This window comes from Kryptolebias marmoratus, linkage group LG2, assembly GCF_001649575.2.
Source record: "Kryptolebias marmoratus isolate JLee-2015 linkage group LG2, ASM164957v2, whole genome shotgun sequence".
Lineage (NCBI taxonomy): Eukaryota > Metazoa > Chordata > Actinopteri > Cyprinodontiformes > Rivulidae > Kryptolebias > Kryptolebias marmoratus.
The window spans coordinates 16,209,555-16,224,471 of NC_051431.1; the positions used below are offsets into that span (position 1 = coordinate 16,209,555).

Genomic DNA, 14,917 nt, shown 5'->3' on the forward strand with positions numbered 1-14,917 from the left:
TGTTCTGGTAGTGCTTCATCATGAGTGGTGTGCAGATTTAGGATGTAACTGATCTCAGTCCTCTCACGTTCCAGTGCCCATTAGCAAGTGTTCGTCCAAATTATGCTGAGTTGCTCAGAGTACTGTTATTAATTAAGTCTCTTACCTTCAAAGAGCCTGTCAATGATCTCAGAACCAGCACGCAGGTCCGACAAGGAAAACTCATAAAACTTTGTCCAGCCCTGAAAATGGAACACAACGGCAATATTAAAGCTGTGACATATGAAACACTAACGTTTCATTCATACCCGCCCATCCATCCAATTTTTTTTACCCACTTCTCCTTTTCGAGTTGCAGGGAGCTGGTGCCTATCTCCAGCCATCACTGTGAGAGAGGCAGGGGGACACCCTGGACAGGTCGCAAGTCCGTCACAGGGATACATAGAGACAAACAACCATTCACACTCTCACTCACACCTAGGGACAATTTAGAGTTACCATTTAACCTTTTTGGTCTGTGGGAGGAAACCGGAGTATCTGGAGTAAACCCACGTGAACACAGGGAGAACATGTAAACTTCACCCAGAAAGGCCCCAGGCCGGGAAAAGATCCTGCAATGTTCTTGCTGGGAGGCGACAGCTCTAACCACTGCACCGCTGTGCCTTAATTCATACCCAGAAAGTCACAAATTATATTGTAAAGCTTAAATTTTACATATTATTATCTGAAGGTTTACCTTCTCCTGACAAATTTAACATTGTTAGTTTTAATGACTATGTTCAGAAGGAAACCTTTTCCCAATATGGTCCAAACAAAAACTCATTATTAACCCAAAGAATGGAAAATCTTCTGTAGGTGTTGAGTAAAGGCTCCTACACCTACAATGTTTGTAAATCTCCCCATTCTTCATCACATAAAGAGCAAAACCCAGCAATGCATGATTTGCACAAAGACGGCCCCCACATGTATTCCCTGAAGCACAGAAAGTCAAGGCATTTGAGTGGAAGCTTTATGGTATTAAAAAAAAACCCTAACTAAAACATGACTGCTATAATCAGACAACGCTTATGCACACGCATGAACAAAAGAACACATGCTCAGGCAGGCACACATACAATATCACAACACTGGCCGTCTGAGAGAAATCACAGAGGTGTTAAAGTGTAATTGAGTGCGAGGGCTGTCTCAGGCTCTGAGTATGTGTTTGTCGCACTTCACTGCTATTCAATCAGCAGTTGTAATCTGCCCACTGATGCTGTCTGTGGTGGAGGCGGCAGAGGAAAAACTGCATGAGCATGTTTAATAATTCTTTGAATGATTAAGTGTACGTTGTTTGTTCAGTGATTTTGTGCTTGCGTTTGTATTGGTTCAGAACACTGGGGTGGAATTCAGACGCATTCGATAAACGTGTCGTACATGTGCAAATAAAGACTGAACTCATGTGCCTGTATATTACATTTATACACACAGCAAAGGTTGGTAACTTTTCTCTGCGGCAGAAATCTGTTTTCTGTGATGTTTGTTAGTCTGTTGACAAGATCACACCGAAACTGCCAGGTAGGTTTTATGAAAAAAATAAATAAAAATAGAGATGTTAAACTGAAACAAAAATCATGTCCTTGTCCCTCTGCTTTTGTTTTGTTTCTCTCTCCTTATTATGTTTTGCTCACTTGTTCTATTGCTGTATCTGTGCCTCTGTCTTTTGAAATCACATTCTTTCTATGCAGGCATTTAGAGAGGACAACAATGAGATGGTAGATGAAGTGAAAAGGGAGTAAGTGGCTGTTTTGTTACTTAGGGAATCATCTTTGTAGATTAGAATTAAAAAAAAGTACACAAAGACAATAGAATTTAACAAATATCTCAGGAAACAGATGCAGTTAAGTGAAAGTATTTAAAACAGCGTGATCTAGAAACAGACATATGGGAAACACTGTCTAAATTAAGAAAGTTTATATGTAAACTGTTGGGTTAGTAGCAGAGACTGCAGATGTAGCGACCAACTAATTTGGCTTAATTTGCTTCCCTTTCGTTGTCATATTAAAGCACCGACTTTCGTTAATTAAGATAAAAATAGATGTTGGAAAGGGACTGAGTGCATCAGACCCAAAGTCAAGGAAAAACAAAAGCATAGAAGTTAATCTAATACAGGGTAAACCAAACCCTGTTACTGTATTACACGCCCCTCTCTCATTTTATGAATGGGTTGTCTGCCCAATTAATCTGTGCTCTTTAAAAAGAAAAAAAATGGCTTAAAAAGGAGTCTTTAAAAAGGAACAAGCTCCCTCCCATGGGAAGAGAGGGTGAAGGCTGGATACCGTTGTTGGCTCATTGACTTCAGGTTGCTGGTCCTGTTTTCCGGTCCCTCCTTCGACTATAGACAGCGGCCTTGTGCCATGTCGTCTTTGCTCATCATGGTTTTTATAAGTTATTAGTTGGGTTTGGAACTGACCGGAAGTACTAGTTTTCAGGTTGTAGTCCCAAGGTACAGTTTAGGATCACAGGTTTAGGGGAATGGCCCAAATCTGACCGTCAACTGCTTGGCAGGATCAAGCCTTTCTCCCTCTTTTGTTTGTTTTGGCCAGGGCTCTAAACTCTGGCTTTGTTTGTGAGTATTGCTTCTATTTAAGATGTTACAACTGTGTACAAGTGGGGGTAAATGTTGGAATGTTATATCTGAACAGTCAAAGCACTTGTTGCTTTGAAAACTTACAGAAAGGGTAAGTTTGGGTCTCTTGGTAAGTTACAGTCTCCATATTCCATCTGATGTTACTAAATGCCACACACTGCTATTTTAACAAGTTATCATTCTTATAATGCCACGAGACATTATAATGTCGTACGACAGTTTCATCTTTAGTATAAATTTAAAACACATTCCTTCTGAACTTCCAGTATGTAACATCATAGAAGTTGCCTTTCCTACATTTCCATTGTTCGACAACTCAGTAAGTAAAAGAATTACTTCAGTTGTTTTAGACACAGAAAATTCATTTGTCTGCTAACAGCTTGCATGACAAAATACCAGGTCAACTCGCTGCTCTAAAGCCCTACCAAGTGGGTGCTGTTTTCCAAATTATTTTTAGTGTGTGTTGGCCAGCAGGCAGGTTCTCTGCAAAGGCTAATATTCACATTTTCATATACAAGGACAAACACACACCCTTGTATTTACAAAAGCCTCAGGCAAGGCACAAAATGTAGAACAAATTTGCTGTGGTGGTCAGTAAGAACAAAGAACCTGATCTCTGGGAGAGATTTAATATTCTTACTCATCCAGTGTCCTTGGGGAACCCATGTGTGGATTAGCCAGCTTGGATTTTGTATTTGCATATGAATACAAATTCTGTCTACAATAGTTGTGCAACCATGTTAACCGAGAGTGCAAATGAAATAATTTCCTGTATAGGTGAGGCTTTCTAAACTCATGTTTAGGTTTAATAAGTAAAAACTGCTCAAACGATTTGATGTTAAAAGGCATTAGCCCTCATTGTCCTGCAAGAAGCAAAATAAGTCTACTGTTGTTTAAAAAATGTTCAATCTTAAGCCACAAAACAAAAGTTTCAATATTTAAATATTTTTCTCAATTCTATCATGTTTTTTTTTCTTTTCTTTACTGGTTCTTGTTTGAAATCATTGTCTGTCTTTTTAAAAGCATTGCAAGCAGGATGTTGAAATTTACGTTTTCAGATGGGACTGCAGAATAATGACAATAGGTGGGTTTGTGGACTTTACCTGTGGAATATAGTTCCGTCTCTCCTGACAGACAGCGTGGAACCAAGCCAGGCAAAACAGAGATTGGGCTCTGACCAGATCACCTCCTACACACAAACAATCATCAGCATATCACGACCAAAATAACAAACCCCTGTCATTATCACTATAATTACTAGTTATTATTTTCAGTGTTATGTAAAGTTTTAAGGCAGTTTTTTTGATAATTAAATGATCAAAGAATAAAGTAAAAAAAACAAAAAAACAAAGGGGTATCTGTATGGTTTTTAAGCACTGCATTGTGGATGCATTCAGAGCTTCTTATTTTCTGTAACTACTTGGTATTTTAGCAAACAAGCTTAAATCATGCACTGGACTCACTGACAAAGTCATAAGACCCACAAAACATTTACATCAAACAAAGTGAAATGTTCTTTTATGACAAACAGTCTGTATTCCAAGTAATCATACTGTTCTGTGGTGTTTGAGTCGTGCTTCTCTAGTCTTTGCCTTATGAACAAGAAACAAAAAGGAATGGGTTGCAATAAAATAAATTGTTTTACTTTAACCCTGCATGTAATAAAAACTTCCATACAGTTACTTAATAACTGAGTTAATGAAACCAGCGGTCCAGTCTTGCGTAAAAGTGAAATAAGATTAAACCATTGTTTAAGTTCAGTGTTTGCTTCAAAGCTTTTTAGGCTTGTTGATGCAGGAAGAAAAAGGAGAAAACCTTTGCCGATTTGCTCTGGAGTCCAGGACTCATAGGTTCTCAGGAGATTCTTCTTCAACCCTGGAGGAGCCTGCAAATGGCATGAAATTGCAACGGAGGAAAAAGGAGGAAACAGCATACAAAGAAACATTTATTTGCTTCATTGCAATTCAGATGACAAATTCACCATATGACCAGGCAGACATTTCAATTTGGAACAGTTTCTCTAAATGTTTGATTCCTCCACCAACAATATGTTCCATTTATTAAAAACAAAAACAATGAGTATACAATGATGTCGGTTTGTGCAACTATCAGCTTTACTGAACATTTGGTACCCCCATCTGGAGGTTTTGATAATACACACAAGCAGGAACGTGTCTACTAAATTTCCTAAAATATTCTGCATATGTTCCTAACTTAGCAGACTGAATCAGTGCCGACACAAGTCTTATAAATCATGTCTACTCAAACCCAGTACAACAGAACTGACAAAAACAACAACAAAAGAAAAACTGTGTATATATATCAGTTTTCAGATTTACGGTTTTGATTTTAAGTTTCAAATTCCAATGGTGACAACTGCCTTGCAGCTGAGAAATGGTGTGTTGCACAAACCTAATCCTCAGTGGAATAGAGTCAAGATATGTGCAGAAATTTACTGTAAAGTATGTCAGTCAAATTGCTCATGAAAAGTGTTTCTGAGGATAGCAAAAAAGAAGACCGGCTTAGAGACAAAGAAAAAGGCAGGCAGACAGACAGACAGAGGCTGTTTGTGTAGCATGCTTGGCTGCTGGAGCAGCTAACCCCATGAGCATGACTCCCATCAAGAACACACTGAGCACTAAAGCATGCATCACTAACATACAAGCTGTGGACTTCTGCATATCCTTACAGATTATATAGAGTGGAAAAGAGACATATGGATTCTGGTTAAAAATACGAGGGTAAATAACAGTAATCTTTATGATGGTTGAGGTATTTCAGCATCTAAATGCAGAGAAATCTTTAAAATGTGTGGCTGAATGTTTGTGTGTATAAATGCACAATGAAAGTAGAGGACAACTTTTTCCAAAAACAAATTACATTTTTTTTTTACTGTGGAGGTATTGTGGAGTTAAATGGCTCTGAACTTCTCTGTGTGTGTAGGTGTTTGTCAGTGTGTGTGTGTGTGTGTGTACCTCATAAGTGATCTTGAGGCTTGACTGCAGCAGTATGGGGGGAAATCTGGGGTGGACTTCTGCAGTCAGCCAGAGGCGAAAACTTGCTTTGGGATGCAGCACGTTTAGTTCCTGTGGAGGAAGATCAACACAGACATTGGATGTGTTAAACACACAAAAATATGACCAGAATCCACACAAACAGTTCATATACGAAAACATTGCAGAAATCTCTGAAGTTCTGTGTTCCCAGCCAACAAAAAAATGCCTGCAAACATGTGCTTTTAGCCATCTGTGGATAAAACTCTAATGTGACAAACAATCCATCATAAGACTGAATGAATGAATAAATAAATGAAACCTTCATAGTTTTCCTCATTTCAACTATGTCACCTCAGTTAATATATTCAGTAGAGCTAATTCTATTTTGTATGGGTACCATGTGTACACAGCAGACTAAAAGCTAATCAAACAAAATTTAAATAACTTTCTCTTTTCTGCCATTCATCTTCTTTCTTTAATTTTCCTCCAATTTAGCAACAATGCTCCGTGACAAATTCCCCACAATGCCAAAACACTGACCTAACTTTTCTTTCTCTTTGCCTCTCTTCATTGCCGTTTCTCAAATTTCTTGTGTTCGTTCTCTGACTTCCCTACCACCCCCACTCCCCCACCCCTTGTTTCTCTCTCTCTCTCTCTCTCTCTCTGTATTGCTCGAATGAGGTTAAAAATAGCTCGGTGGCAGCTTAGGGTCTTGTGTCATCAGATTGGGCACTCAGACACGAGGACACACACGATGAACTTTAATCATTGTGTTTCTGCATCATTTGCCGCCTAATTCATTCTCGTGGAGGCACACATGATCAAAGACGATCAGAGAGAACCGATGGCCCTCGAAGGAAACTCTTCAGCCTCTTGTTGTGTGTTTGTCTGTGATTTGTTGTTTATCAGGCTTCAACTGGAAGAAATTATTCCATTACAGGAAGCTGTGAGACAACGAAGAAAAAACAGATGATGTTGAAAGGAGGATGGAAGGGGAGCACAAATCTCTTCTAGTAATTGAAAATAAAAAGTCGGCTTTGTTGGAGTACATCCATGCAGTTCAGAGAACAAAAGCTAGTGCATTTAGGCACAAACAGATAAGCAGACACTCAAACTCTACAGGCTTTGTGTCTGCACACTGGTGATAATAATCATTAGACGCAGTAACATCTGATAAAACCTTTACAGCATATTTTGAGCATTGATAAAAATTGTATCATAACAAATGCAACTGTAAGCACATACTAATTTATACGCAAAAAAATCGCCACACATCTGTCAGTATTTTGCTATAATTTATAACAGACAGATTTATAGGCGGCGTGAGAGGAAGATAAGTAAATAGATGGAATGGGGGATGTGAAAAATGAGGAAAGAAATGTAGGAGGAAGAGCAGACAGTGAAGAGATGACATCTGTACTGTCAACTTAGATTATGAACACATATTACTCTGATCACATCTTTTCTTCTCTTTTACTGACCTTCGGAGAAGGAGGTGAACACGACAGAGACAGATGGCAAAAACAAGCAGGAAAATGTAGAAAATACAGTGGGACTGAACAGATGGATATAAGGTGGCTGCTGAAACAAAGCCTCTCTCTTGGTTGATTTTCCACCTGCACACTCACTGTGGTTTGCTGTATTTTTCTCACGGTCCCCCCTTCCCATTCTTTTTTCGCCCCGTGCTCTCTTGTTCCCTATTTTGTGTCGTTTTTTCATTTCAAGCATGACTGCAGAGACCCCAAAACTTTATTGGTGGGTGCACAAAGGAGGGCGAAAGACAGACGGAAAGAGAGCTTTAGTCATCCAACGCAGCGAAAGAAATACAATTGTCGAGTAATAATGAATGTAGAAATGGAAAGAAGTGGATGAGAAGGGAAACGCCAGGTGAGAAGAATGAATGCGAAAAGTAGATAAGGGGAACCTTAATAAACCATGGTTTAAGCCACAACATGAGAACAGGGTGAACAGGGGGGGGACCTCTGAACATCTCCACATTACACACAATTGTGAGGGCACCCACACACACAAATCATACAAACACACACACATATATTCTCTCAAGCCAATTCTGACCAACAGTCGTGCCTCCCAGTGAGAAATGACCTACTATTTTGGCACAAAACTAAACAGAGCCCCAGGAAAGGTGCAGAAACACAAATTAAATTTGAAGGACAAGGCGCAAACCCCCCCACCAAAGAGTCGACATGCACAACAATAAAAATGAAGATTACCATCAATGTGAGTGAAACACACGATCCAACATGGATCAGAACACGGACCAAACACATTAAAAAAAAAACCATATATGTTCAGACAAACACACGTGGTAAAGGCCTTCCAAACATTCCCACAGTCACTAATGTACCCTGACAGGTGGAGCGCAAAATATGCACGTGTGCAGGCAAAGGACAGATGGTAATTTTAGATATGGTAATTTAGACAGGCGGCAGAATGTGTGTGAGTGTGTGACAGCGTAGTTATACAGATAAACACTAACGGGACGGGAGTGAAACAAGAAGTTACATACACATTATCAGTACACAACATTCTCCAGGCTGCCCTTTCCACTGGCCTTTCCCCTTTAACCCCTACTACACCTGGAAACGTGGACTCGGAAAGCAGAGTGGCTGTCTGATCTGTGGTAAAGTACACTTGTTTTTGAAACTGAATCCTGCTTTTGTTTTGCTGTATTTATCAGTGTGGGTGTGTATGGGTGAATGAAAAACTCTGCATCGTCCATAAGACTAAAAGCTGTTTTGAAAAGAACATGAGATGGGAGGGTGAGCCAAGTTGGCGTGGAACAATCAAATCTTATTGTGCAGTTCATTCGCAGTTTTCCTTCTGCTTACCAAACAGCTCCAAATGGGCACTCGATTATAAATGCTGCGGCTACACGATTGTTTTAAATTAAATGAGAGGAAGGAAAGACATTACTTCATATGATACACACATAATTTCTCTGAAGGAGAAGAGTTAGTTTAAATTCATTAAATTCATTACTAATAGTCCTCACAACGGTATATTGAACTCACAAAAAAGCTTTAAGCATGAGGGGGAAAACAAAAGTATATCAAACACTTCAACATTTACAGCTTTTCCCCACACAGGCTTACACAAAGTACTTACTTTTTCCAGGAGGGGTAGCCAGGCAGTGACAAGGTGAAGATTTTTCAGGCAAAGCCAGTCCCCATTCCGGGAACATTCTCTGAGTGTGGCTAAGGCCACATCAGCCTGTCCCTGACCCATGGAGATCTACACAGACAGAGAGCGTGCAGGAGTAAGGAGGTGGGGGAGTAATGGAATCAGTGGGACAGAAAATTTGATTCTGCATTCTAATGCAACACTAACTTTCAAACTTGGAGAACTAATTTTTTTTTTAATTCACTTCAACCCTCAGTGACAGAAACCAAAGGGAGATTTTTCTCAATGGGGCTCCCAAATAAAAGAGTGTCACATGTAATAACTTGTGAAATGTACTATGTAGTTATATATGTACCAATAGTATACTGAGATCTTACATTAGAGAATCAGAAAGCAACCCCTCTACTTTGACAAGAAGTAACTGAAACTTCTGAGGTGTTTGCTAATTTAACAGCGCTAGGGAAGACTACGTTAATGCCAGTTACCTTTCAAGAGCACAAATAACATGACCTTTTAGGCAAACATTCATCTAACGTCAATGCTAATCAACTATTGCTGTACATCTACAGTTGACTTTTGAAGTCATTAATGATGTCTGCCACAGCCAACTGACCTTTAAAAACACAAAAAAATGGCTATAACGTAGTTAATTTTACAGATACTGAACTAAAATTTGATGTGGTACTTGTGAGTTTTTTACAACCCATACTCTGAGTGTGACATCTTGCAACCTTGCATAAGATTGCTCATGTTTTTTTTAAGTTTGATCAGAACAGCTTTAACTCTGCCATTTCTCTTAATTTAAGAACATCTTAAAGCCTTTAATTATCTAACTGAATACTCAAGTAGTCTTTTTGACACCTGTCACTTTCTGTTACTTTGTGTCAGGCATAAAGTTATAGTCAAGTAATTGAACCCAAAATACACAGTATGCTAACTAGCACCCTTCAAGATGAGTCAACAAGTCATAGGGGAAGTATTACATCTTTTATCTTAGATAACATAACAAAACTCCAATTTCGAAGTACTTTGAGCTAATAACAATCCTACTGTAGTAAAAGAATAAATCGCAGTGTATTTGACAAGTTCGACTTAAAAGAAATAAAGCGATTTATTACAGCTGTGTATATAACAACTTGCAACATCCCACAATTGAGTATTTAAATGTGTTTGACAGATGTCTTAAAATTTCTCCTCTTATTGTCTCTCTATTTTTGAGTGAGTAAACCAAATGAAAATTCAAATGTCTCTTTTTTTTGCATTATACCGCTCTAACTTTCAATTTGCAAATGATGTCCATTTTCATAAAAACTGAGTTTTTTTTTCTCTAAGGAGAAAAAAATGATGAGAAACTACTCTAATCTATTCACTGCATCTTTAGAGACTCATAGGTCACATTTGCATGAAGTCTGCTTCAACTGTAGCCAGTTGGAAAAATACTATTATTAAAACAAAAAGCATAAAAATGCTAATGAAATATACTATCGATAATGAGAAAATTCTTTACTTTTAGAAAGATATTTTAAGTATGATTTGCACAAGGGTGTATGCTTTTTTATGTTTTCAGGAAATGTATGTTTTGCAAGGGTCAAACAGTTATTTCTATATATAAGATATGAAAAATCTGCACTTAAACTGATATATGTTGCCATAAATTTCTCATTTATCCAGGCTCTCTTATTAATTTAGATTTTTCTTTGCTAAACCCCACATTAAATAACTTTAGGCATGCTATCTTGTAAAAACACAGTTCTTAGACTTTTTGCCATCTTGAGATGTATTAGAAGAGATAAACTCCTGTGGCAGAACATTAACGTGACTTACATCCAGAAACTCATTGCTCCCAATTTAGCTGCATGCTTGACTGATCTGTGGATATGACTGTGCTACGCTGTTAAAAATCCCCCCTGTCCCTGTTAATCTCCTGTGTCTTCCTTATTTATATTGTGCTGTTCACTACCTCATGATAGTTGTCCCTGCCAATGGTTTCTGCTGCTAGTTCTGCAAGCTCCTGGGATGGGTCTGCCCCCGGGGAGATGATGATTAACACTGGCTCCCACTCCATTGTCTCAGTGTAGAGACGACGCAGATTCAGAGGAGGGGGGGAAAGCTCTTTCATACCTGCGGAGAGGAGGGGAAAGAAATGAAATGAGAGTGACAAATGTGAAAGATACATCTGTAAAATCTGGTGTACCCATATCTAAAGAGATCAGCGCTATATGCAGCTGAAAGTCACAGTAAATTGACATACTGCACATATACTGAAGGGTACTGTGGTGACAAAGAAAGAGTAAAACATAGTAACAATCCAAAATTTGGAAGCAAATGCTGCTAAATAGAAGAAAAAAAACCAAGAGAAGTTGGTGCATTATAGATTAGATAGATAGGGAGGTAAACTGGCAAACGGAGGAAGGGCAAATGAGAGTTGAAAAACAGAAAAAAAAGACAATGTTGGAGGAAGGGGTGGGGAGGCAAAAGAGGAAGACACTATAGCAAAAAACAGAGGGAGAGAAATTGGAAGGGTGATGTGCTGTGCATATTGAGTGGTTGGTTTGCAGCAGCAGCAGCATTCACCACACATCACAGAAGAATACCTTTGTCAGCCCCCTGGTGTTAGGAGAGAACAGGCTCTTGTGTATGTGCGACTGTAAGTGTGTGACTGAGTTTACGTTGCTTGACTGAGACCTGAGCGCTGCTGTAATATATTGATTTTTCATATCAGCTATGAGTCAGAGTGTGACATCCAGGCCCACACAGCACCAGAGGCTGTGATGGAAATTCCTATGAGCTGCTACTTGTGGATATTTTTTTCCACACATGCACGCCGAGATGCTGGAGCGCACACACACACACTTGTACACACGGAGCTGTCCTCTCAGGTTGAGGCGGACGTCACATTCTGAACACTCTTTTTTAGAGTGTGCTGCCAAATTCAAAATCCTGTGCTGAGGTTTGCACAAATGCACAGGTACAAGGTCTTGGTAAAACGACCTTAATCGCCATGGTATCACAAAGAATAACAGGCATCTGACCACACGTGGTGTCCTTTTACAAAATAACTGAGCATTTACATCAGATATATACGCACAAACTGCACACACAACTGTCTCTCACATGGTCAGATAATCAGTACTCGGGCTGCCGACCAGCATCCTCTGCCTGCGAATAGCAAAGTTCACCTTGGCCTTTATAACGCGCAATCAGGAATCAGGGTAGAGATGAGCCAAGATGATAATGACGCCAGTCTCACTATGTCTCAAACTTTGCTCTGAATGCTAAAACATAACGGACATTTGGTCACACAACACTGGATCTTATGAGCATTTCTATTTAAGCCATTTTTTAACCTCTCCGTGAAAATTATTGTATGTATAAAAAGTGTACTTTTTGAGCATTTGTGTGTTGTGTTCACTGACGCATGCCAGTGTGTATGAGCAGTGCCCAGGCCTGGACTAGAGGGATTGAGTGAGATTAGCTATAAGAGGATTACAGACCATGCCTCATTAGCATACTGATTCCGTGCCAAAAACACATACGCATACACACAAAATCTTCCTCTCTCCTGTTCTGATTTCTCATCCTTTGGTCTGCGTTTTTCATTCACATTCACATGCAGCCCCGCCCATTTCGTGCGTTGCACACTTGGTGAGTCAGTTCACCGGCCGTTCAGGGAGTGCAAGGACTATTGCTGGATGATGATTACGTACGCATTTTATTACAATTCCCCACAGACGAACAAGAAAAGAAACAAGAAGTGATACCTGAGCCTTCAAGGAATAAGCTGACACAGAGTAACTAATACAGTTATGAAGGAACGTACACAATCTGTGGACTATACAAAGACACTAAACATGTAATGCTCATAAATATGTGTAGTCAGTCATTTGTGTGTCACAAACACAAAAACTGGACTGTCATCCCAAAATGATTACCGTTTCAGTTGTCACATATTTGACAAATACTTTCATCAACGTGTTGTGAAGCAGTCTTAAACTCTGAAATATGTGTTCAAACCTCACAGGCGCAGACACATAATAATATAATATATAGTTGTGGGTAAAGCATCATAAGTCAATAAATGCATTGTTAAAGAACTGCATACCTTCATATATAAACAGGTTCAAACTTGGGTGTATGTTTTTTTCTTTATCATGTGGGCAGAGAATCAAAGCTGCAGGCTGGGCTAATATAGAATATATAAGCCTAAGATATCAAATGTAATAATAAGTACAGTATGTTAGCTCAATGATATGAAATATATTAGAAATGTCAAAATAAAAAAGGAAAATTGGGGAGACATAAACAATCTAAAAACACATCAGTAGTCTTCTAAACATCGACAAAGTAAATTTAATTACACAAAAAAATGTTCCTTAATCCAGCCAAATGCAGCAAACGTTGCTTATAGTCTAACATAATTTAATCCCACATATAAACTGAATATCAGATTATCAGAATGAATTAATTTACTTCTGGATTGAATTTTGATACAGTGCAATACACACAGACATTATTAAACCCAGTAAGAGGGATCAGAAGGGACATAGTAGGCACTACGCTGTAACTCGTGAGGAAGAGGCTGCTTTATTTTGAATACAAATTCAGTGATAAAATTATTCTGTACAAAGATTAAATACTTATCATTGCAAAACAATCCGAGCTCAGGGTATACTTCATTGTTTTTTTCCCCCCTTAATTTCAATTAAATTAAAGGTCGTTAACAGTGAGCTGTCACTGGAGCCAAGATGTTCAAAATGTTAACAGCTCAAATTTCAGGCACTTTGAGGAGTAATCTACCCTGTGGATTTAAAAATTCTAGGACTTTATGCTTGTCCTTGGTAAATAATAAAATAAAATAAAGAATTACTTCACAATAACTGATGTCTACAGCAACAACCCCTCTGAACCAGCATGCATAAGCTCTTAGTCACACTGGTGCTGTAGGTGGGCTGTATTGGTTTTTTTTTTTATGAATATGAAAAGGCTTGTAGTTTGTTTGCTGTAGATGGCTTGTTAATTTAAAGGACATGAATTTGAATATTTGACTTAATAAAATAGGAGTTGTTTTAAAAGGTTTTATCAAAATGAATGACCTGATGTCACAATGCAATGAAAGAAACAAGTGCTGCATCCTTGGAAGCAATCCTGATGACAGAGAAGTTTTAGAAATGTGTGCAATGCTGTCCAGTAGAGATCATTTGAAAACTAACAGTAAAATAGTCCAGAATTTACTTTGCAGTTTTAAGTTCAGAGGTCTGAGCTGCCTCCCACCCAATGGATGGATGATTATGCATCATATTCATATGCAGGAAGTCAAGACAGAAGACCCTCTTAACTCAGTTGGTGCAGCTGAGTCAGGGGTCTGACATTCAAGAGTCACCAATTTTATCTTGTCACCAAAATGTGCAGCTGTATGCATCTTTTATCAGCAGCTTTTGTCTGTACTTTACCAATAATGCCACATAACTACAGTAGATACCAGCAAGATAGGCATAATTAACCTTTTTCTCTAGGTAAGTGGCCACTTTTCAAAGAAAAACTGATATTTTTTGCTTTATACTTAGTGACTCATTCCAGCTAACTGTCCACAATTAAGAAGCCATAAACAGCAGCCTAATGCTTGTTTGTAATAATTGCATGCAATATTAATTACCTGCTAAGTTAAATGTAGTGGAAGCGCATATGAGGACAGCACGGAATGGAAAGCTCCATTGCTTCATTATTACTCAGACAGAAAGCCCTGTTCAGAGGTTTGTTATGCTCTTCATCTATACCTCCTGTTTATACCCAGAGGATGTTTATGACAGGTGTCACAATGCCTGAGACAGGAAGTGACAGATAAAGCCTCCAATAAGTGTAGCTCCACGTATTCAGCTAAAAGGACCACAAGTTTGTCCTTGTTTGACTGTATCATTGCTGTACCTGACTTCGCATCCTTTGAGAATGTCAGCAATAAGTGCCCTGCAGGATGTAAGCCAATAACAGTCACCTCCAACATAAAGAAGATACAGAAAAGTGATGAACTTTTGGCCTTAAAAAAACGCTTTGCTTGGTTTCTTTTTTCTTTCTACGGGCAAAGTGTGGCCATTTAAGTCTGCTCCTGAGCCTCGGAGAAAGCACATTCTTTACAGCTGATGGAATGGGTCATTAGGGTATTACATACCATGCC

At 38.8% G+C, this 14,917-nt stretch overlaps 1 protein-coding gene across 4 annotated transcripts in view; it reads right to left on the bottom strand.

Annotated features, from left to right (window-relative positions):
• LOC108244649 (cytoplasmic dynein 2 heavy chain 1) overlaps positions 1–14,917 on the bottom strand; it is a 102,151-nt gene that overhangs the window by 22,088 nt on the left and 65,146 nt on the right. For all 4 annotated transcript variants that reach the window (XM_017431036.3, XM_017431032.3, XM_017431034.3 and 1 more), the window contains 6 exons: positions 10,709–10,869; positions 8,734–8,859; positions 5,584–5,694; positions 4,424–4,493; positions 3,712–3,797; positions 146–221 (listed from right to left, as the gene is read on the bottom strand). In XM_017431036.3, the coding sequence (XP_017286525.1) occupies positions 146–221; positions 3,712–3,797; positions 4,424–4,493; positions 5,584–5,694; positions 8,734–8,859; positions 10,709–10,869 (630 nt within the window). The remainder of the gene's footprint in view (positions 1–145; positions 222–3,711; positions 3,798–4,423; positions 4,494–5,583; positions 5,695–8,733; positions 8,860–10,708; positions 10,870–14,917) is intronic.